Here is a 24,474-nt window from a genome sequence, read left to right as displayed (position 1 = left end):
GTGGATGTGCAGGTACAGCAGGTGTGGCTTTTGGAATGATTTGCACCCCTCCCCTCACAGTAGCACTGCCCACATTTCTCCCTTCTTTAGAGGGGCAAGGAGCCACTCTAGCACATGGCTTACCTAATTCAGGTATGGGTAAGGGAGCTATGGGCCTTTTGCTGCATGAGCAGCCTGCCATACTAGGCAATCTCCTAGTTTGACATGTGTAGTGTTGGACCTGGTAACATGAACATAATATTTTTCATATAGCTGCAATGTTCTAAGGATATGAACAAGTAAGTTTTGAAGGGGAGGCAATGTCCTTTATTAATCAAGTTTGACATTGTTGAAAGTGTGAGGAGAAACAAGCAATTTTTGTGGCAGATCAATCATTCACATCTGAATTCTTTTCATGGCCTGCTTTAGGCCTAAAGATAGGCTTGTGAGTCTGAAATCACATCTGTTTTTATCAGTATGTTTATAGAAGAATGTGCTCACCTTTGAGAGGTGTTAGATTTTTATGGAAGTTTGCTTTTTATGGAGGCTTGCTGATGTAGTATTCAAATCCCCAAAAGAACACATGCAAACTTCATCTATAAATCTGCCTTTTAAATAACTATTTAAACATAGTAACATTTAAACAAATATAAAAATTAAATATTAATAAGCATTAAAATAATATTTAATAATATTTAATTATTTAAATAGTATAATTAAATATTTTTAGAATATTTAATAATATTTAAATATAGTAAATAAAAATATATTGCCAGCAACGCCTTATTTACAGCTTTATTGTTCGGAAGCTAGACAACACCCTCCAGTACTGAGTATATTTTGTATAAACAGCGTTTGCCTGTGTCCATCAAAGTAGTTCAATGAGCTGCTTGTAGAAGTTACTTTCTGTGTGAATTGCTGTTTTATTTAATCAGCTGCATCCCACTAAGCAAAAGTCGTGCATGAGTGTTCACCAGCTCTGTATGTTGTTAAGAAATGCGACATAGCAGAATCTAGGTGAGCTGTCAACACTAGTTTCTCTCCAAGTTTTATATGGTCCTCTAATTTGGAAACTTTGTAAGGGCTGCTCTAAGAGGAAGAGTCAGAAAAGAACATGCAACAGACCTAACAGATTTTTTGAGTGAGCTCTGGCTTTAGAGAATCATAGAATCAGAATCCCAGGTTGGAAGGGACCTGAAGGATCATCTGGTCCAACCTTTCTTGGCAAAAGCACGGTCTAGACAAGATAGCCCAGCACCTTGTCCAGCCGAGTCTTAAAAGTATCCAATGTTGGGAGATCCACCACTTCCCTGGGGAGATGATTCCAATGGCTGATTGTTCTCATTGTGAAAAATTTTCCTCTTGTGTCCTATCGGAATCTCCCCGGGAGTAACTTGTACCCATTACCCCTTGTCTTTTCCATGTGACTCCTCGTAAAAAGGGAGTCTCTGTCTTCTTTGTAGCCACCCTTTAAATACTGGAACATGGTGATAAGGTCTCCCCTAAGCCTTCTTTTCTCAAGGCTGAACAAACCCAGTTCTCTCAGCCTTTCCTCACACAGCAGGCTTCCCAGTCCTTTGATCATCTTTGTGGCCCTTCTCTGGACCCTCTCTAGCCTGCCCACATCTTTTTTGTATACCGGGGACCAAAACTGAACACGGTATTCCAGGTGTGGCCTGACAAGTTGTCGTGGTTTAACCCCAGCCAGCAACCAAGCACCACGCAGCTGCTCACCCACTCCCCCCCCAGTGGGATGGGGAAGAGAATCGAAAAAAAAACAACCCCTTGTGGGTTGAGATAAAGACAGTTTAATAGGACAGAAAGGAATGAAAAATAATGATAATGATAATAATAATATGACAATAATAATACTAAAAGAATTAGACTATACAAAACAAGTGATGCACAATGCAATTGCTCACCACTCACCGACCGATGCCCAGTCAGTTCCCAAGCAGCGATCCACCCCTCCCAGCCAACTCCGCCCAGTTTATATACTGGGCATGATGTCATATGGTATGGAACATCCCTTTGGCCAGTTTGGGTCAGCTGTCCTGGCTGTGTCCCCTCCCAACTTCTTGTGCCCCTCCAGCCTTCTTGCTGGCTGGGCATGAGAAGCTGAAAAATCCTTGACTTAGTATAAACACTACTTAGCTACAACTAAAAACATCAGTGTGTTATAAACATTATTTTCCTACTAAATCCAAAACACAGCACTATACCAGCTACTAGGAAGAAAATTAACTCTATCCTAGCTGAAACCAGGACACAAGCACTGAGTAGAGTGGGATAATGACAACTTTATCTCTGCTGGTGATGCCCTTATTGATGCAACCCAGCATCCTGTTGGCTTTCTTTGCCACAGCAGCACAGAAAGAATGGAGTTTTATTTTTTGAGTTGGTTACTACAGAGGGGTTCTTTTGAAATGCTGTGTTTCACATTTCTGTTCTGCTTCTGTCTCCCTGCACTGGAATTCACGAAGTTCTTACTCTGATGGATACCAAGTCATAGTCTGGCCTCTGTCTCATTTCTCTTCACAGCTGCAAGCCTGTCTGTAGGATGCTTTGCAATGTGCATAGACTTTACTTAGGCAGTGAAAAGTAGTATTGTTTCCAATGGATGGAGGCAAACTTAGACTAGCAGCCATTTGTCCGAACGGTAACCACCAACTGGCTGATGAAGGGATAGCTACACACTCTTGTCTTCAGCAATGAAGCTGGCTTAAACTTCCTGCCATGACATCCAGTGCCACACTGAAGTTTGCTGTGCCCTGCATAGACCTAGTGCAACTGTTGATTTCATCATCATTTGGATGGGATTTTTTTTTTTTAAATCTGGTTTATTTCAGTGGTCTTCATCTTTACAGTGGTACCAGTGCAGAGTGAGCAGTAGTATTGGGGCAGAAGTTGTCTTTCCCACTGCAAGTATTGTATTGTTTAATCACACCAATAGTAATATCCAGAAAACAATCTTTATTTTATAGACGGAACATAAATCGGGCAAAATTGCAGACGTCCATGTAGCATAGGCTTATGGAAAGCTTCTTTTAAGTTTCCTTTCAGTATAAACTAAATATATAGGAAAGGATATAAACCTTTGTCTCAAAATCCAATTATAGTTGATTTCTGGCTCATCAGACAATAAAGCCAAGAGACTATTTCTCTACTGTCCAAACCCACCTGAAACATCTACTCTTTTAGCTACTTAGGTTTTATTTTCACGGAACTTCAGCTGTTGTTGGTGACAACAAGTATCTCAGGAACAAATTACAATGTCTTTTTTCCCTGTGTCTAGAATCAGAACAAGAAACAAGCACAATCCTGTATATAGCTTTTAGATACAGTAACACGTAGAGGAAGGACTTGTGGTACAAGACTTCCTGTATTGCAGTAGATTTCAGTGTTTCAGGCCATGGAATAGACTGTGCAATAACTGGAACCGAGAATAAAGATAAGCGATTACTTGTTACTTTGGTAACAGTAAGGATTATGTTGCTAGCACAGGATTTAGCAAATACATTTCTTTTCCCAAAGGGAGGTTTACAGACCATTGTGCTTTTACCTAACAAACAAGTTACAATGTGTATGTCCATGAATTTAAAGTCAAGGAAGGAGTCTGAAATTGTGTGCTCTCGCCTTTGCCATTTCTATGCTACTACCATTAAGCTGAAAGCCTGGAGAAGAGGAGGGAATCTGGGAAAAAGAAAAGCAAAATAAAGTATTTGCTCTAGGAACAGCAGGACTAGTGAAATCTTGATTGCTACTGATGGGCGTCTGTGTTTCCTATCCACAGCTACCATTTAACCAAACATGGGCATGTGCTACTATGTGCTGTGGCTAGCCGGGGGTTACTTGTGTGCTGTGTCTGAAAAGAATTAAGGGGTTTGAGTTGCATGTCTTCAGCATGAACAAACACTACTTGGGTGTTGCTCTGGTTGCTGCCAGTTTTCATGGAACTGGTAGGAACTGCATCAGTGAGACTCTGTCCTTCGGGAATGCAGCATCACTGTCCAATTAGTTTGCTTTGTATGGATATATGTCACTGGGATTTAGCAGGGCTTGAAGAAATTGTGTTTCTTTGTCTTATTTATAAGCTTTTTCTAGTACTGATATTCTTTTAAGGTAATTGTTTAAATCAAACGCTGCGCTCCAGAAAGAAGATGGTTTTATTTAACTTTGGCAATCATTCATTCATGATGGTTTGTTATGGTATTTCACAAACTGAAATTTTAGTTACAGTGAACTGTTGCATAAGAGTTATGGCTCTGATTGGTTTTTGAATACACTGTTGTCCTGAATTTATTAAATATACTTTCCACTTAAAAAAAAAATAAATCCAAAAAATGGCCATTAATGCAACAAACCTAGCAGCAGCTTTATTCCAGTGACAGCCTTTGCTTAAAAGCCACCCAGTTAACAGGCAGTGGAGAGGGAACTGCTCTTATCCAAAGGGGAGGGTGTTTCAGGTGACTTTTGTGGCTTGGTGAAAGGGCAGTAAGTGATTTGCAATGTTTATCTTTTTGCATGTGTTCTATGGCAACGGGACTTTGGCCTTCAACAATGCCATTTTATTTCATTGCTCCTAATTGACAAAACTTAAACTGTTTATAATATGTTTAAAAATTCAGATAATTCTACTAGAAGTGAACATTGTTAGTTGTTAGGTATTAGCAAGATGCAAATTCTCCCTCTTGCTGTAGCTAGCCTACGTTCACTGCTGGTGAGCAACCTGAAATTGCGTTTGGGAATGAGTGGTGTACCACACTGATTCAGTCATGGCTGAAGTATAACCCCTGTGGTCCTGAATTGTGGCTTGCAGCTATCCCTAGATTTAACATGGAGATAGATATTTCTATTGAGTGTCTGTAAAGCAAGTTCTAGGAGGGCTGTGCTGATTTTTGTTTCTGTTCATGTTTCTGTATTTTATTCTTTGTCATATAGAGGGAATCGTACTAGGCAAAGACACATTCAGAGGTGCTTTGGAATTCAAGGATGTGGAGTTTGCATATCCAACACGTCCAGAAACATCCATTTTCAAAGATTTTAGCCTTTCCATTCCAGCTGGCTCTGTTACGGCTCTGGTTGGCCCAAGTGGTACAGGGAAATCGACTATTGTATCCCTTCTGCTGAGGCTGTATGATCCTATCTCAGGTATGTTTTGTGTGTTGCTCTTATTCGTGACAATTGATGCTTTGCACCTCAGATACACCTTATAAACAGTCGGGGTTCCTGTGCTTGAGGTCCTGATGTGACTATTCCACTGATGCACCATGCTTCCCTCTGGGGTGTGTGGTTACCTTGTGGGGGTGCCTGCATAGCTTTGCATTTCTGATCCACCAGTATGTGATTCCTCAGGGGTGGTTGTTCTCAACTGTTCTTTCCACCTCTTTTCAGTACTTGTCAAACACACTTGACTTTACTGTTTCTTAATTTAAGGTACTATCACTGTTGATGGCTTTGATATCCGTCAGTTAAATCCACTGTGGTTCAGGACAAAGATTGGAACAGTGAGTCAGGTAAGGAAGAAAAAAATTCTAAGTGAATGAAATAATTTTGTGTGATCGACTAGGTGTGCCTCACTTTTCTTCTTTTTAAAACTATATAATCTTGCTTCTCAGTGAAATCCCTCCATCTCACCATAACTGCTGTTGTGCATGCTTTGTTCTAAAAATAAGTATTCAGAGCTAGTCCCATTATTCTGTAGTCTGTTTTTACATAATCACAGAGATTCAAAGTGTTAGCTTAGAAGAAAAGTGTGCATGTGGAGACTGGAAAGTACATTGTTGCAAGTTGTATAGGTATGACCATGGTGATGTTTGCTATGATTTGTTGAAGAAAGTAACACAAAGCTTAACATTTTAATCACATTTTGTGTTAATGGAAGTTACACAGTCATATTTTACACAACCATTTGAAAACTGACTTTCTGTGCTCTGTGTTGTTTCCAGGCAAACATGATTCCATTAGGAAAGCATGAAAATACAGCACTGTTGGCACTTACTCTTGTAGTGCCCGCTCCCTAGCAACCCCCAAACTCTGGAAGCACAGAAAGATGTTCAATGGACTCTTAAAAATAAACTGTTTGACCAATTAAAATATGTATGTTCCTTCCCTTGTCTCCCCAGATGCTTCACAGTGCAATTAACTGTTAGGTTGATGTTCTGGTTAAAAGCATAAGGATAACTGGGTATATGTTGCATTTCGAAACATCTACTTTTTGTAATAATGCCACCAAAAGCTTTTGTGCAAAAATTATTTTCCTGTGGGCACATTAGCATTTTTCTTTTTGAATGTACGTATTCCACTTGAGTTATGAGTAGGAGATTCATACTGGTATTCATACTATAGCATCTCTTTATTTAATAAACAGAGCAGACTTACCTTGTTTCAAACAATTTCCCATTGTGCATCACTTGTCCTATCTGCCAGTCATCTTCTCTGTTTTAAGCTTTAATGTAAATTAAATGCACAAAATGCCATGAAATCTGTGTAGAGATTAAGAGAAGAATCATCATTGTTGCAAATGATGATATGTAGTAAAGTACAAAGGGAGATTTTCTGATGTTTGAATGAATAGCTCTTTCTGAACTCTTCCTCAAATATTAGGAATCGAGGGTTATGTTTTGCCAGTTAAAAAAGCAACTTATTTTTTAATTGGTTTTCACTGCCCATTTTGGTGTTAGGAGAGGTTTATTTATTTGTTTGTTTTTTAGTTCAATTAACTCTAGCTTACATATTCTTTTGTATGGATATAAAAGAAATTAATGCTGGGTCTTGTAAGTGGGATTTATGTTATTTGAGATATAGACAATACATGTATGTAATTACAGATCTACCATATTAGTTATGTTTTTGAATTTATCAGGAACCAATTCTGTTCTCCTGTTCTATTGCTGAAAATATTGCCTATGGTGCAGAGGATCCTTCTACTGTGACTGCAGAGGAGATTCAGAAAGTTGCTGAAATAGCTAATGCTGCTAGTTTTATCAGAGATTTTCCAAAAGGGTTTGACACTGTTGTTGGAGAAAAAGGCATTTTGCTTTCAGGTACATCTTTATATTGCTTATTTTAAAAATCTTGATACTATAGAGTGAAGTAAAAATTCTGTTATTTTTTGTTACCAGTTTTTTCTCCAAGTCATAGCCTGCCATAAGTATTAAAAAAATCCCTCCTTCATCTCCATTCCCCCCCCTAAAGTACACGTGCCTAATTCTGCTCAGTCCAGGCATTCAGTTAAAATTACTTCACATCTGTTTTCCTATTTCAATTTACTGAGCTTTTTGCCCCAGGTGGACAGAAGCAACGAATTGCGATTGCTCGAGCTCTGCTCAAGGTAAGCCAGCACCCAAATAGCTATTTAACTACTTTGTGGGGAGGCGGGAAGGGTTAAAAAGGAGGAGGTCTTTCAATGGGAGAGGTGGAAAAATATTTTTAAAAAGAAAGTTATATCTTTTACTTTAATGAGGAAGTTTGAAAGGGCTGAGTGGTTTAACTAAAAACAGTTTACTTATGTAAGTGCTTCTTCCTAGCTTTCAGTCATGTTTTTTGATAGTTCTTGCCAACACTGATGGTAAATCATTGTATAATGGCTCACTTTCATAAGACCAGGTCAAGGATGAAGGAAGACTTTAAGAATGTGGTGCTACTATACTCATATAAGACACTTCTACCTCTGTGTTCAGATCTCTGTCATTCATGGGTTGATTTTTCTGGGTTGCAGCTTACTAGCACTGTAGATGCCCTGTCTTGGCTTTGAGGGGAGCTGGTCTGGATTTGGGACAAGATACTATTTCAGGCACAATGTTGTGTCATTTTTTTCTTCAAGGGTTGACATGGGTGTAGCTTTAGGGCAGACTCTGTGCTGCACAAATTTGAGGAGGCTTCTGAGGATCAGAAGGACAGGGAGTTTGGTTCAGGGACAGCCATGGGGCCTCACAGGGAGGCAGTTTGGTGCTGGTGCTCAGCTGGAGGTTTTGACCCTTGCTGAACCCAGCTTACATGCACGTTAAGCTGCACGGGTCTCTATAACATCCTAGCATGCCCAGTTCTGCTAGATTACTGGGAATTTTTCATTATACCAGTTCTCTTTTGCCACGAATGCTGAAAAGCTGATTGCAGTTCATGTCAAGTACAGTTCATGGGAGTAGAGGCTTTATTTGGGGGGGGGGGGCAGGAGAAGTTGTAAAAAATAAATGAGTAGTTGGTATATATGTGATTGCGGATGTGGAGTCCCTTCTCTTCCAGATAAAGTCTAAAGCTTTTACTCTCAACTTTATCAAAGAAGTTTGGGTTATGTACTGTAATTCAGAAGAAGCTTCTTAGGGATCTGAGTGCTGGCAATTTTTTTTTAAATTTTTTATTTAATTGGGAAGAGTTCTTAAATGCTAGTGCTTAAGTACTATGTATTTAATCTGTGGGTGAAATACTGCTTGTTGGTAGGTTTTTGTTATTTTTTGTTACTAGACAGTTACATATAGCAGACTGACTGCAAGCAGAGGGTAGCCAAGCCTCTGTGAAAGATCCACATAAGAGCAGTAAATAGGAAGTTGAACTTTTGACCACAGTGCTGCCAAGTATGCATTAAAAATCATCTCCCACCTTTAGTTTGTATCTTTCAAATAGTTATCAGGTAATAGTGTTCTGTTACTGTAGTTTGGAAAAATTGAAGATGGAAGAGTGTTGTTTCTGTTTTGTCCTCTTAGCATTTAGACTTCTTAAAAGTAATACTTTGAACAACACTCAGTTCTTTTGATGAAGTAAGTACATTTACTTGGAGTTTCAAGCTGTATGAATCCTGTTCTCTATTGATATAAATATTCAGATCTTGTCTAATTGTTGTTATAACCCATTTTACTTTCTTCTTCAGAATCCTAAAATTCTTCTGTTAGATGAAGCAACAAGGTAAGAAAGAAAACAAATAGAAACTTAGAAATGATCTATCTGTAAAACTCAGATTTGGGAGGTGTTCTCTCTTCTTTCTGTCTCTGCATGCCCTTGCACAAATTATCTAGCACCTTACTTTTCTCTACCCACAAAAAGAATGTGCTTTCTAGAATGTGTGAATTGGTTAGGAGACCTGTGATAAAAGCTGTTTATGCAAAGTGGAAAGGATAGCTCGTACACTGTGTTGTAATTTTTCATGGAATTAAATTTGTAATATGTAATTTGGTTTTGAAACATGTACTTAAAGCTTTTTTGTATCTTTAGTTTAAATTAAGATCTTAGTGTAAAAGAGAGATGGTTATACTGCAGTATAACTTAATTTTTTTCACTGAATTAATTTAGTGTTATTTCTCCATGCATATTTTTGCATATGAGAATATGTAATGCCTATAACTTGGATGTGTGCACTAAGCATAGTCACGAAACTTTCCTGCAGTTCCATTGGTGCCTCTTCATCAACAATAGCAAGGGTTTGCAGTTTTAGCAAAATAAGCCTAATGCATACAAAACTAACCCATCTTAAAATAACAAATATCCTCCTCTCTCCCCTCCCTGCTTCCCATTTCTTACTAGTGCTTTGGATGCTGAAAATGAGTATCTAGTGCAAGAAGCTCTGGACCGGCTGATGGAAGGGAGGACAGTCCTAATTATTGCTCATCGTCTGTCTACTATTCAGAATGCTGATTTTGTTGCAGTTCTTGGCCAGGGTAAAATTCTTGAATGTGGAAAACATGAGGATCTACTTGCAAATCCAAATGGACTTTTCAGGAAACTAATGCAGAAACAAGCTTTTCTTCAGAATAGTGATACTTTTGCATTAGATTTACAATCCAGAGAAAAGGATGTATTAAAAGAAAATGTATGAGAGAATGTATGAATAATGGAAGCTTACAAACTACAAAGAATATAACTTATGTTTCAGTTATGTAAAGTAAATGTTATATTTTTCCAAAATGTACAAAATATTCTTTTGAAACTTAAATGTGTTTAAACTTTTTATTGAAAGCTTTTTAATAATTATTGCAACTTTTAAAAATGTCTATCACATTAAGATAATTTCAGTGTAGAGATTTTTCTGCTTTACGTTAATTTAGACCATTTAGAATCTTGTTTGCTGTAATGCACTGTATGATGATGTGCTGCATTCTCAAGTAAGTTCAGTATTTTAAGGGTAATTAAATGACAATCTTATAATTTTCATATCATTGTCTCTTCCCTTTTCAAGGAACTTTTGCTTTCTGTGCTCGTCAGTAGTCTTAAACTGCTGGAATTCAAAAATGCGTGACACTAACGTACTCTGAAAGTTCTGACTTCCACTACACTGTCCTTTCAGTTACCATTTGTTCTGAAATGTGAAAGTTGATTATGATCACCATCTACAGTTACTGTAGAGAATTACATATGAGAACACATTTTAGAGAGTATGGAAGCATGAGTTGGAGGAAAGTTCTTTAAAAAAACAAACAAACAAACAAAAAACCCAACAAAAAAAGCAACCAAACAAAAAACCTAACTGACTTTACATAAGGACAAAGGAAGTGTATTAGTATATTAAGTCAGCATATGAAAATCTAAAATTTGCATGCATTTTCTTCCCTCCTCTGTTTTCCCAGTTCTTTAGTTTCACTTCCTTTCTAAGACAACGTCCAAAAGAACACCCTCTTATATATATGTTTTTGTCCTTTTTTTAAGGCATATGTAAGTTTTTTATTGTTACTTAATATTTCACTCAGAAATCCCAGGTTTTGCCTAACTACCTTATTAGGGACAGCTAGTAAACTGCCTTCTCAAGGACAACTAGTAAAATAATAGCATTACATTAATTTGAATAACTGCAGGAGTGTACATTTGGTAGTAAAGAGTAGGCTTCATGTTTCTAATTTAAGAATCTTCCAATAGAATCTCTCTAGACTTTCTGAAGATGCAAAACCCCACAAGGTAATTTAAAAAAGCTGGAAACTTTCCAGGTCACATTAAAACTCATCTATGCTAGGAAAACTTGTTGCTGGAAAACTTTATTGGCAATAGGTGAGATACCTAGTGCTGGGCAAGCTTAAAATGTTTATCTAATGTGCCATTAATGGCACTTTGTGGAACATAGTGAAAACGCTAAAGAGATCCCTGTGCTAAGAAATGAAAATAAAATTACATCCAGATGTAATTTTATCTTCTGATATAGTTTAACTACAAGCAGATATTGTATTAAAGATATGCCAAAAATACCACTGACCCAATGTTTAATTTCAGTGTTGACTACCAATTATTCTCTTCATAATGTATTTAGAGGGGCTTGAACTTTAGTCTTGACTCATGTAACCTCTCCTTATGTGAGATGCAATGAGCCCCTTTATTCATGTGTTTACACAGGTAACAGGAATTCCTTGCAGCCGAACTAAATGAATGTTTTATGTCTTTTGTTCATTAGTTGTTCTGGCAGGGTTGCAGTCTACAGAAAAGTGTGAAAAGCTACGGAAAAGCTCTAGTCCACAGAAAGGTGAATGTCTGTCATAGCAGGTACATTGGATAACAGACTTTATTCAGGTTAGAACCACTCAAAATACTCCTTTGAACAAATGACAGACCTCAACAAGGTGAGAAAACAAAGTTTCTTCGTAATCTGCAAGTAGGAAGCTTTGCTGGACAACTTCAGATTTGTGGTTTACACACCTACAAGGTATGTGATGTGTGCACATGGCACACTGTATACTTCCACAGCAGCGCTAGTCAACACTGAATATGGTTGCATTTTGAACTGTAGGAGCCCTAGTAGCTTGATGAGGAAAAAGGTGTGAGAGAGAGAAAAATTGAAGTATTGCATTCTTTTTGTTACAAGAGTTGAAGACCTTCCTGTCTAAGGTGGAAACTGTTGGTGTATCTCTAACAATCCTGATAGGCGTCTCGTGCCAAAGACCACTATTTCATGCTGCTGCCTTGTGTAGCATGGTCCATAGGACAAAAAGGGGCCACGCAATGTACAAAAGACTTAACGTGAGAGTATCTGACTGTGCATCAGAAACAAGTATAAACCAAACTTTCTTACACTCTCTGACTGTATTTTCCATCATTGCCCCCTTCAGGTTTTAGTAATACTGTATATCTATGTTTTGTTTAAGCTACTGTTAGTAGGAAGAGGTTCAGTTCCATGAGGGATGGTCTTAACAGCTCGAAACACAGCTGTGCTACTCCTAGTGTATTTCAAAGGCCAAAAGGAAATGCTTTTGATCGCAGGCAAATACAATTTAAGTCAAATTAAACTTACGCAACATTTCCTGAAGGAAAGGCCAGACCTTATTCAGAATTGGTAGAGTTTTCAAAGTGTCCTTTTAGCCCTGGTGCAGCACATTATATAAAACCATCTCTCTTTTATGCTGCACACATTAGTGTTCAACTTTGGCCTAAACATACCTTCTCTGTGTAGAAAAGTAGTAAAGATGATTTCCCAGACATTAAAAAATAAATGTAATTAATTTACATACACACGTATATCAAATATGTAATATAAACATTTTTCAGTTTCTATCGCTAGTTGCCATATTTTAGTTGATACCTATGGGCATCATTCTGAAGTGTTTTATTAATACTGCCTTTTTCACCCTTGCCTTGGAGGCCAGAACTATTTCCTTCCTTAACTTTTGCTACTCAGTCATGACTTTTGGGGCTTAAATACTGTATCTAATTGCTTTCAAAACTACCTTGCTAAATTGACTGTATTAGTTAGGGTTGAGTATTTGGAGACTTAATGAAAGGTCAGCTGTCAATGTACACTTGATCCCTTTACTGTGTTCCTCATTAGTTTTCTGATTCTTGACAGCATGAATGTTTTCCTGAGAGAAAACACTGAAAATAAAGTGTTGAGTAACTTTATTACTTAAACTACTTATTAAACTATTTATTTTAATGCTTAAATTGAGTGTCGATCATAGCATCATCACTGCAGTGAATGATTGGCATCTCTGAAAGAGCTAAAGTTCTTTCAACTCAGGTTTCAAGTAGTTAATGCAACTTTTTGCTTTAATCTTCTGATACAGAGCGCCTCTTTTCTGTCAATACTTTAATCTTTGAAAAGGGAGTGGATTCCAGTTAGGGGAGTAATAGAAGACAATATCCTGCCTTTGTGGTCTCGCCAATTCTGTCTTCACATTGCCACTGCTCAACATTTTCAGCTGTCTTGAATGGGGGGAAGTGTTTCCAGTTGCTTAAGGGTCTTAAATTTGCGATGCAATGATCCAACAGATTAATACTCTGACCTATTAGGGAACTCTGTATTCTGATGAGCAAGACATTACATATCTTATGAAGAAGAAAATGTTACTGATCTTTTGTACGCATCTTTGTTTAAACATCTGCATAGTCCCTATAAGGCACAATCAGTTAACCAATTCATGGCAATTTTGTTTTGCTCTGCAGATGATGGGGTTTGATTGCTGCTATCCTTGCAAACTAATTTTCTTTCTAAATAAGTAGGCAGCTATTTGTGGCTAATCTACCCAAGCAATATACTCTACACTGTTTTTCAATCCATCGATCAATAAATCAAAACCAGAAGTATAAAAATATTATCAATCCCACGTATTTTGAAGTTGTGGCTTTATTGTAAGTCCACTATTTCCATTCTCTTAGTTCAAGTCGCCACTAGGTCAGTATTGTCAAAATTGCCTGCTGGACATTCACCATTTCATGTGAAAAACAAATACCACATGCATCCCAGTTCAAGAACTGGTTAAGTCTCTAACCGATATAGTTAGCATAAGCTAGCTTTCTCCGTCGAAAATGAGATTTAAAGGTTGAATTGTATCCTCTCTCCTGAAGATGGAGCTCTTAACGCGGGGCTGGGACAGCAAAAGGAAGGCGAGTAATTCCCTGAGGAAGTGTAGCAAAGTGTATACAGGATTGAATCAGCAAAAAACTACGGCTCACACTGCATCATCTTAAATATTTTAGAAACGAGATGTGAAGGGGGGCTTTCAGTTTTCAAAATACTTTGAATGTCACCGTTCATGGATGTTGGGAAATGTGGACAGCAGCTTGAATTTTACTCATTTTTTCCCCATTTGCTTGTTTGAGTGTGCATTTCCTGGTTTGGTTTTGTGTTTTTCTTGATGAAACAAGAGTAACATGATTTAGCATCACTGCATGGAGTAAAATAGAGAAGGCTATATAGAAGGATACTACATTAATGTAACAGTATAGTGATATTCCACTAAATATTCCTATTTTGCCTTTCCCATAAAATCAAAGCAAAAGGGGATGGAGTGAAGTTAAAAGGCAAAGCATTGGAACATTCAGACAGGTGCCTCATACTTCAGTACTGCCAGATGAAGTATCTCAAGTTTACCTCCTCTGCGTTTCAGGTTCAGTCCTGTTGGACCACAGTCCACATAGAACGCATAATCGCCATAACACTTTTAATGAAAGAACATGGTTTTGGAAACTGATGGGCAGTTTTTGAATGTTCTATTTTTAGTTAATTTTATCTTAACTAATTAAGATTGATAATATACATATAACTCAACTGCTTCCCAGAGTAGATGGTACATACCTACCTTCTGGAAACACTTTTTTTCATACAAACCAATGCAGTTGAGTATTTTCTTTCAATGAGAAAATTTAGCTCCCCTTTAAGACTAAAATCTAATTCTATACCATCAAATAGTTGTAGTGCACGATTGTTATTTACCATAGATGTGAAACATACCAAGATTTGCATGGAATGTGTTTTGTTTTTTTTTCTTTTTAATTAGAAATTTAGGGACAAGCACAGGTTACAGCACAGCCTATTTTAAAGATTAGGCAACTCTAGTACTGGAATACATGTCCTTCCAAAAGGCCAAACAGCAGTTTCCAGTGGTCTTTCAATGGCACTTTTTTGAGCATATGCAGTTGCCTTTCTCTGCTCAAGGTCGTTAGTGCCAGAACTGCATGAAGTCAGTGAAAAATGGTTCCCAAATCCAGCCTTGTGAATCCCACTGGGAGCGTCCTGAAGGACCGAGCGCATCCGCCCTTCTTCAGGAAGATCCGAGCGAAGGGGACCCGTGTTTTTTTGAGGCCGCCCGACACAGCTGGCTGCCTAAGCCTCAGCGTGAGGAAAGCACCTGCTCAGGCTCCTGTGCTGGGGAAGAGGGCACGGTAAGACAGCCATCTTCTGAAGGTCACGACGTGCCGGCGGGCCTGAGGCAGTCTCCTTCCGCTCCCCCCGCTCTGGAGAGGAAAAACCCTCTGCTGAGGCGCGGCGGGAGCGCTGGTGCAGCTAAGGGAGAAATTGGACACGTCTGTGTTAATGCTTGAGTCTGTAACAGCTACGATGTGTTTATGAGGGTAGTTTCCCGCTGCCGGCTGGTAGCAAGGAGAGACGGGAAGACGGCCAGCGGGGTGCGACGGCCGGGCGGGGCCGGGCCGCCCCCTGAGCGGGCAGCCGGCACGGGGTCTCCGCCGCTCCCCGGCAGGGGCTGCGCCGGGCTCCGCTCTTCCCCGCCCCGCCCCGGAGTGACGCAGTCAGCCGGCGCCCGGCGGGAGCGCAGGGCCGGCACCGCTCCTCAGCCATGTTCCCTTCGGCTCCCGCCTCCCCGCGGACCCCCGGCGGGTCGGCCCGCAGGAACCTCGGCAGCGCCGCCCCCAGCCCTCTCTCCCGCCCGGGCGGCAGGAAGAACCTGGCCGTCGTGGCGGCAGCCAGCTCCCCGGTGCTGTTCTCCCCGGTGGCGCGGAGGAGCGGCTCCCTCTCCGCCCGGTGAGTCCCGCCCCCTCCGCCCGGCCGGGCCTCGGGCAGGGGCCAGGGGGCGCGAGCCGCCTTTTCCCGCCGGGCCGTTGCCTGGGCCCCGGCCCCGCCCCTCCCGGCGCGCTCTGAGGCGGGGCCGGGGTTCCCGCCCGCCTCGGGCCGCGCCGCTCGGGCCCTGAGGGTTCCCCCCTCTGCCTTCCTTCCCCGCTTCTGGAATGGACCCCGAGCCTTCCGTTCCCGGGGTTCCGTGGCAGGCACTGCAGTCGGGGCTCTGCGCGTAGTGCAGCCGCCTGCCGGCCCGCTGAGGGGAGGGGGAGTGAGCGGCAGCTCCCGTGCAGAGCTGCCGGGCGGGGTGTCCCCCGGGCCCTGCTGCTCCTCCGGCGGGCTCTCTGCGGCCACCCCTTCCACAGCGACCGGCGGTGGCGTTACCTCTTGCTGCGCGAGTGCAGAGGAGGCTGACTGCAGTTGCTGCCATCTGCCTCGTTGTTCAGGGGAGGCCTGCTCATTTGTTGCTTGGGGAAGGAGTCTGTTATACACAGTGAGATTGCTATGAGTGAGGGTCTGAGCAGACTCGCTCTTTGTTTGCTGAAGTAGCAGTAATTGTTGAGAGCGCTAATAGGAAGTTAGGCTAGTGATTAAAGAAAGTAGCAAAAAAAGTATCGTAATTTAAAAAAAAAAAAGACCCAAGTGTTCAACTGCTTGCCATCTGAGTCTTTTCCTTGAGTCTTATGAACACAACCAAAACCCAGATGCAGACACAGAGGCTTTTAGTTAGATAAAATCATTTGGCCTTACTGAGTAAAAGGAGGGGGAAAAGTGTCATTTGGTCATGTGTAATACTCAGCAATTGGATTATATTGGTTCTGTGCCTCAGTAAATGTATTAAGGCATACTTATAATGAGCCTAATGAGAGGGCTCTGCCTGAAAGCTGTTGCTTTCAACGGTCTATACAAGAAGGTTTAACAGAATATTTCATCTCTCTTTGGAAACTCTGCCTCATTTTTACGTGCTCAAGCCATTGTAGGTTACAATATTGCTGTTTCACGAATGCGGTTTTACCATTTGTTTTTCTGTTGGGATGTATTGTAAGATGTTCTGTATCTCTGATCATCCTTAAATCTCTTTTCAGTAGTTTTGCTACAATAGCAAATGGAGTTGTCATGATGTTTTCTGTTTTGCCTTTTACTCTGTATTTAGTAACTCAGATATTTTGTTTGCTGTTTGACTGTCCTAAATAATATTGTACTGTCAAGACACCGTCACTTGTAGTTGGTTTCTTTTACAACTGTGCTGAAGATTTTAGACACCAGTACAGATTTATAGAACGGCAACTTTCCTGCAGTGTATAAATTAGCCTTTCTTTCCTCCGTATTATTTTTGCTTATTGCCATCTTTCATACAGTGTTTGGGCTACAGTAAGACTTTTCCTCATATCTCCCAGCTTGATTTCTTTAGGAATCTTTGAAAAGGGATCTTTTTGAAAGATTTTGGGAAGTTTAAGTACTTAGTATTGTCTGGATTGTATTCACTGACTGTTTTTTGGAAAATTCTGATAGAACTGTTAGGCATGACTTTTTCTGTATGAAAAGGATAAAAAGAAAAAAATCTATGAGTTACTAATTATGTTTACTCATTTTGCTCATTTACTTTCCTACAGGAGTAGTAAGACTTTATTAGTCTGTGGTTTCTCAGGTGCGCTCAGATTCTTTGTAGGATTTTGATATACTCTGTTCTCATGGTAGCAAATTCTGACTGAAACGTTTTGTAGTTGAACAGTTTTAAGGTTCTTTAAAAGTGGTATTGTACATTATATTGTACTATAAATATACAATACCACATGTTCAGTGTTATAAATATCTCTTATTAGAGTTCAAGGGTTCCTCAGATGTATCCCTGGTATAGGAAAAATATGAAAATAATAAGAACCTCTGTATTTAAAAAGAAGATAAAATAGCCAAAGTTTAGGCATTTCCCACCCCCACTCCCCCCAGCTTCCCCTCTTCTCCCTTCCATATGAATCCAAAATGAGATTTAACATGAGCCCCAGATCAATTTCAGGGGTTCAGAATCTCTTTTTTCAGGAGCAGCTATTTGTTGTTGAGATAAACAAGATTGCCCACTTTCAGTTTTGGGGAACTTTTACTTCAGGTCTGTTTAATACGGGTTTTTTCCAAACCAGGTGTCAGGCTTGTGTTCTAGCTGTGTATCATGTTTTGGCATTTCACGCTGGGGAGGTCCACGACATCATTTTACTTGTGAGGAGAAGTAAAAAGAGGGCAGTATCTTCTAAAAGCAGAGAAATTTACCCATGCAATCGTATTCAAAAGACAAGACAGACCTGTGCAGTTCCAGAAGGAGAAGGTGGGGGAAGATGCAAAGCAGATAAATTATATTGTGAAACAAATAATGATTGAAACAGATAAGAACTGCAGTCTCCACAGTAAAACAAGGGCAGCAGAAGAGCTAGCTGATCTGAGCTGCCATGGGTGTTCCAAGTGTTGCACAGTGCGTACTGCCCAGCAGTGTCAGAACTGGGGCTGGAAATAGGCCCTGCAGTCAGGGAAGAACTTCTGTTGAGCTTCTCCTGGCATTGTGGATGGCTTTATTCTACAGGTAACCAGAATGTAGAGAAGTTGAACAGTGATTTTGTTGCTGGCAGAGGAATGCATATTCAAAATCAGTTCTTTAAAAAATAAAGGAATTTGATGACAGCTAATAACTTGTAAGGAGGCCACCAAATTACTGCTTTAGATGGTGCTCCCAGAGGGAGCATGTTTATTTTACATAAACCCATTTCATCACATCTATTTCTAAACAGGTACTAATGAAGTAAATATCTGTTGAAACTGATGAAGAAACAATAAAAAACTAACGATAACTTTTTGTTTTGTTTAAGAGCAACTCCTACCAGAGTTATCCAGCATCCCTCAGCAAGTGAGACTATTAACTATGATGTTAAGGCTTTTGGATCCTCTTTGCCTGTTAAGGTTATGGAAGCCCTGAAGAAGGCTGATGGTAAGAACTGATTTTATCTGTTATTTTTCTCATAAAAATTGACAGGTGACAGAAGTGTTAACATGTTGTTGATGCCATTTAAATGCTGACTTTACAGTGGAAACTGAAATGTTTGTGCCTTGGTTTGACTCCAACTTGGTTAACTATGTAACTGGAATTGTAATAACACCCATGTGGGTACGGATGCATGTAAATACCCTTCAGGTGCTGTCTTAACCCATACAATATAAAATCCAAGGTTATACAGACAGCCAGTAGTAGTTTTTTAGTAAGTTTTGCTTATTGGTTCTTTCTCACCTTTCTCACTTGTTTTGATTCTGTTGTGTCTGAGAGTGGATGCTCTAATTTTTTTTTAATCCACATTTGTTATCACTTCTAAAAGCCCCAGTGATACAAACCTTTCCCTGAGTTCAAGAAATTGGTCTCCTAAGCAATTTTTCCCTGTGGATAAGTTTTCTTTTTTATAGTAGATATGAGAGGAAGCAAAAATGCGTATCTTAAAAATAATCTTAAAAATTGCTGAGCAATTTGCAAAGCTATTATAATCTGCTGTAAATTGATGGAAATAGCTTCTAGGATTGTCTTGTTTTTCACTCTCAAAAGTTGAGCGTTTGTCAAATGGATTTTTAAACCATATGTAGTCATTTGGTATCTTAATCAAATACATGGAAATTCTAACATGGAATTTAATTTAATAGAAAATATATTTCTTATTTTCATATGAGAATGAAAGTTTACTGGTTTTAAGGTTACTCTGCAGTGTTTTAAAAACCTGAATGCTTTAAAAAAATTACTTTCTATGTAGCTGATGACCAGCTGAGCGTTCAAGTGGATGAAAGTGGATGGGCCTGGCTAGTCCATAAAGAGAGGCTGATTATTTGGAAGATTGGTCAGTCTCCAGTAGCTAAGGTAACTGAAAGATTAAGATGGAAAAACTTGTGTGTTTTATGCTAGTTGAACAAGTTATTCAGTTGTGTTTTTTTTAAAGCAAGAGTTTCTTTATAAATTGGAGTTTGTCTGGTTTCCCCCAAAAGCAGCGCGGTTGATACGAAGTCATACTAACAACAGTAACTGAAACTCAGGCTTTTGAGGGAACTTAACATTTTTATATTCCGCTCTTCATTTTTAATTGTCACCTTAACACTAAGGTTAATTGTTTGCATTTTAATAGGTGTGTCTCTTACGTTAGATAGTCTTGATAAAGCTTATTTTAATAGTTAAAAACTAGTTGTTATGTTACAGATTGGTTTAGATTATTCTGGGACTGATTTTCAACTTGTCAAAAAAAAAAGTTAGTTTCAGCTGTGCTGAACATATGTTTCATCTAGATTTCTTATGTCAAGAATGTTTTTTTTCCCTCTGGGCAGTGTTTCTTTCAGCATCATTTCAGTGAGTAGCAAGTATGGTCAGAGGAAACCTCTGGTTACAAAATCGGTATCTTTCGATTAGTGCGACGTATGTTAATTACACAGATTCCGCACTTACAGCGGAGTATCAGGTATAAGCATTCTGGTACTTGTAGAGATTTTTCAAGGGATTAAAATTTTCCTGATTGTTTAACTTTGGGGGGTGGGGAGGGAGGAGTGTTTCCCCTCTCCACTCTGTTAGTACCTAGTGAGCTTTCTCAAGCACTTCTAGTTTAATTTTGTTTTGCTGCCTTGTTAGCATATTGTATTAAGGAATGGTCAAATAATTGCACCTCTGAAAGAAATAATTCAATACTGTAGTGTTGTGAGAAACACTCAGAAATAACTAAAGAAAAACAGTGATACTTGAAAATGTACAAGTGGGTATTTTTTAGCTGTTTGCTGGTTGTGACAACCTTGCTGAAAATGTCTTGTGACATTCTTTTGGTTCCCTTACACAGTGTCTGGGCTAGTTGAAAAATAATTTTTAGCAGGGTCAAAAAGTCTAAAGACTTTGTGGCAGAGGAATAAGTTCTTCCAATCTCATGTTTATTATGGCATCTCTTTCTTTCTTACAGTTATCTCTGTGCAAGGAACTGCAGCTGCCACCCAGTGACTTCCAGTGGAGTTCTAGTTTAGCAGCTATATCTTGTCTCAGTTCCTCAGGTGAAGCGCCTTCTCTGCAGGTGATCAACTTTTAAATTTTAGTGTTTAAAAATACTTCTAGAGTAACCTTGAACATATCCTATTTTGTCAAGTACTTATTTGAAAACTGCATTTGGTGGTGTACCATCTATTCAAAAGGTCAAGATTGGTAGTTTGCAATAAATATGTTTGAAATAAACAAAATTCTGCTAGTCTTTTCAAATTACACCATTTACATGTTAGAGGATCAGATTAAATAATAGTTTTCCTAGCGATTACTTGGCGTGCTTTCATAACAAACAAAAATACCGCAAACTAAGAAGTATTGCGTTAACAAACACCAGGGCAATCAAATATTCAGTCTAAGCAAGTGCAATTTAAATGTGTGCTGGCTGAAAAAGTTGTTCAGCGGTGGTTTAATTCTGAGTACACATGGATGAGAAGCAAACACCAGCACCCTCCCTTGGCTGGTCTTTATGAGGAAGCTGGCACTGGGAGGACAGATGATTTAATGTCTTGACTGATTACTTTCTTAAGTGCCTTTTCGTAATGTACTGTGCTAGAGGGTGAGGTTTGAAGATCAGTTAAGTTTTCTGGAAGTATGTTAATGTGTCTGTTACTGTGTCTGTTCATTCATGAAGAAAAGAAGCTCTCATTTTCAGCTTGGGTGTAGTTTTCAGTTAATATATGTGGTGCTCTGATAAACCTGGATAAGCAGCTGTCTTTAGAAGGAAGCAGCAGCACAGAATATGTAATAGGATCTTTTCTTTTGACTTGTTATTGTGTTACACTTCCAGATGATGAAAAGCAATCTTAATATCTTGTGATTAGCTCATAAAACTAAATGCTTTATGACTTGGTCATACCCAAAGAAGTTTAAGAGGAAGTAATACACCTAAACCAAGACTTTTTTGTTTGTTTGTTTCATCTTTCTTCAGCTTGTGAGCTATGCATGGACACTATGATTTTATAGAGTGAAGTAGAAATATTAGTGGTAGAAAATACTTCACTAAAATGAAAATTATTAAATATTGGGCAGGAATCACAAAGAACAATGCATTCTGTGGTGTTTTTTTAATTGTTGCGATGTTCATTAGCCAAACGCTTTCCTTTGTGAAGATCTGTGTCTAGTCAAAAATTGGTTAGAAAACTCCAAGGATCTCAATAACAGCTCACAGCTACAGTTCTTCTATTGTTCTGTGACTTTTTTTTTTTTTTTTTTCCAATAACCGGTAGATTAGGTATGATGCTCTCTGTCTAAATCTCTACTTGAACACAGTCTCTTGCTTCTTGCTTTGAATTTGGTATCTGAGTGATTTCCTGAGTTAGAAGCCCTAATGTAGGCACACTGGGGGCTTATGTCTTTATGAAGAGAAGAGCCACTGTGTGATTTGATATTTCTCTTAATGACACTAGAGCAGTTTCTTTGTTAAATTATAGTCTGCATTTTAAGTCTTCCATAGTAGTTTGTAACTCTTGACATTTGGAGTTCTCCACAGACTCTTTTCTGTCTTGCAACTGTAAGTTTTGTTTGCATTTCAATAGCAGACCCTGAATTATCAGGGACAAGAACCAGTAGAAAATACTATTGTTAGCAAAATAAGTGAGTATAACATTCCCTGCCCATATTAAGTTATGCTACAGAATCATTTTGCTGTTCAGTTCTAGGTTTGTCAGTGTGCATCCATATGTATGTACTCTTTTTTGTGTGTTTGTCACCCACAATCTTGATATGTGAAATAACATGTTTTAGTTAAAGCTGCAGTCTGATTATTCTTCTTATCTTGCATGTTCTGTTAACTATTTTGTCATTTCAAGTCTCTGGCAATAATGGTTGCTACCAGCGAAGGTTCTGTGCGGTACTGGCCCAATCTTGCACATGAAGGTTCCTATATGGAGACTTTTACAGACTTTGGAGGCTCTCTGTGCAGTTTCCTAACAGCAGTAAAGGTACAGTACAGTATGATTTATATTAAAATAATGCTTAAATACCTAATTTAAAAATTAAAAAGCATGCTCCACATTATCAGTCCTAAATCTCCAGTAAATGTTGCAAAGCAAATTATTAAACATTCTGAGGAGTAATTTCAGAGATTGTTGATGAGTGTGATAATCTTAAGTAGCAGAGATGACTGGTAGTCATAAATAATAATATTAAAGTTGGGGAAGCATGCAGGATTCAACCACAAGGTTAACAGGACTGGTTTGGTACCTCAGCCTATGAGGAGTGTCAGTATTACTACTGTGATTACTTCCAGTGTAGAAACCCTGCTATCACAAAAACAGAGAACTACTTGCTCTGAATCCGCAGACTGCATGCTCAACATCTTGTGGTATAGCTCACTAGTGACTGAATTTGAGAGATTTCTGTATGCAAGTAATGAACAAGTATATTATGAATTGTTCTTAGAAATTCTGTTTTCTGCTGCTGATGTGCCTAAACAGGGAAAACTCAAAATAGAATATATCCAAAAATTCAGTGTGTGTTACAATATGTGTTATCTTCAAAACTAGTTATTATCAATTAAATTACATTTTATCTCATGACCTTTTCAACATCTACTGTTCATATCCTGTATTATAAATATTATTTTAGGACATCAGTGTGTCATAAACATTTGTAAACCTAATCAGAAGACAGTGATCTTAATGACAAATTTCTTAAGAGTTTCAAAATGTTAAGAAGCACTAATATGTATCTACCCTATTAGAGTTGAATTGTGCCCAAGTTTCAGATGTCAACATGAGGAAAGCAAGGTCTTATCACACCTGTAGTTGAAACATTGACATCAATGTGAATTCAGAGCTAGAGGAACATTTTTTTTTTTTTCAGAGCAGCACCCTTTTATTAATCAATGTTCTAAAGCTGCATTATTACATATGACAACTGTACTTAATTAGTCATCCTGTCACTGGGCAGATTTAACCTTTAGCAAAATTTTTATATAGTATGATGATGAAAATGGTGCTGGTTTTTTTTTTGTGTGTGTTTTTTTTTTTTTTTTTTATTTTATTCTGTGAATGTTTCCTGCACAGATAAACAGTTCATTCTTTCAGCAACCTCCAGGCCCTTAGCATTCTTTTTTTTTTTAATTGTTGTACAGCTAACAGGCATTGTTCATTCCCTGTAACATACAAACTTTGATCAGTTTTGAAATGAAGGCACCTTTTATTTAATGCCTTTGTGCTAGGGGGCATCAAGGCTATGTCTATGTTAGCAGGTAGTGAAAGGCAACAGTTGAGGATCTATAAAGTAAAAGGTTAGTGCTGAGGCAATGCCACTATCTACACTGGTTATTTGTGGGGAGGGGGTTGTTATTTTAAACCAGTTCCAGCCTAGCTGCATGAAATGAATGTCTGTTAGTGGTCAGAGCCCATCCTTCAGTTTAGTTTCATTCAAAGGGTGTACAGCTGATACACTCAGATTGCTCTGTGATGTGATCCAGCAGGTAGTATGTGGGGACTCACAGAAGGTCGCTTCAGAAACAAACTCTTGATACTAATTAAAGTGCTAATGTAGATACACCCATTAGGACAGGCAAGAGATGCAATAACAGAAGTCTCTGCCTCCTAAATGAGGTATATAAGCACCTACAATGGAGTGCATATTTTGCATAATGCACAAGACTTTGCACATTTTCTTAGTGCAAAGGTAACACTATTTTTCATCATTAGGATTACATGAGATTTTAGTTCTGTTGTTAAACTGAAATGGAGTTTCATGGATAAACATGTCATGCAATGATAAGAAAATGAGTCTCTGCCAGTGCTAA

The 24,474-nt window shown here is 38.9% G+C and overlaps 2 protein-coding genes across 6 annotated transcripts in view; both read left to right on the top strand.

Annotated features, from left to right (window-relative positions):
* Window positions 1-10,122, top strand: part of ABCB10 (ATP binding cassette subfamily B member 10) — a 29,634-nt gene extending 19,512 nt beyond the window's left edge. The window contains exons 8-13 of the mRNA XM_050894221.1: window positions 4,921-5,130; window positions 5,416-5,495; window positions 6,845-7,025; window positions 7,269-7,312; window positions 8,846-8,880; window positions 9,496-10,122. Of these exons, the coding sequence (XP_050750178.1) occupies window positions 4,921-5,130; window positions 5,416-5,495; window positions 6,845-7,025; window positions 7,269-7,312; window positions 8,846-8,880; window positions 9,496-9,787 (842 nt within the window). The 3' untranslated portion in view covers window positions 9,788-10,122. The remainder of the gene's footprint in view (window positions 1-4,920; window positions 5,131-5,415; window positions 5,496-6,844; window positions 7,026-7,268; window positions 7,313-8,845; window positions 8,881-9,495) is intronic.
* Window positions 10,123-15,461: 5,339 nt separating this feature from the next.
* NUP133 (nucleoporin 133) overlaps window positions 15,462-24,474 on the top strand; it is a 36,691-nt gene continuing 27,678 nt past the window's right edge. For 3 of the 5 annotated variants that reach the window (XM_050893613.1, XM_050893612.1, XM_050893614.1), the window contains exons 1-5: window positions 18,192-18,248; window positions 18,532-18,650; window positions 19,456-19,559; window positions 20,635-20,742; window positions 22,520-22,651. In XM_050893613.1, the coding sequence (XP_050749570.1) occupies window positions 18,232-18,248; window positions 18,532-18,650; window positions 19,456-19,559; window positions 20,635-20,742; window positions 22,520-22,651 (480 nt within the window). In that variant the 5' untranslated portion in view covers window positions 18,192-18,231. Of the gene's footprint in view, window positions 15,647-16,139; window positions 16,173-18,191; window positions 18,249-18,531; window positions 18,651-19,455; window positions 19,560-20,634; window positions 20,743-22,519; window positions 22,652-24,474 lie in introns of those variants that run through there. The other 2 variants (XM_050893611.1, XM_050893615.1) reach the window with 2 other exon arrangements.

This window comes from Gymnogyps californianus, chromosome 3, assembly GCF_018139145.2.
Source record: "Gymnogyps californianus isolate 813 chromosome 3, ASM1813914v2, whole genome shotgun sequence".
NCBI lineage: Eukaryota > Metazoa > Chordata > Aves > Accipitriformes > Cathartidae > Gymnogyps > Gymnogyps californianus.
Note: the sequence above shows the minus strand (reverse complement) of the source record. Positions and strands in the feature narration are given on the sequence as shown.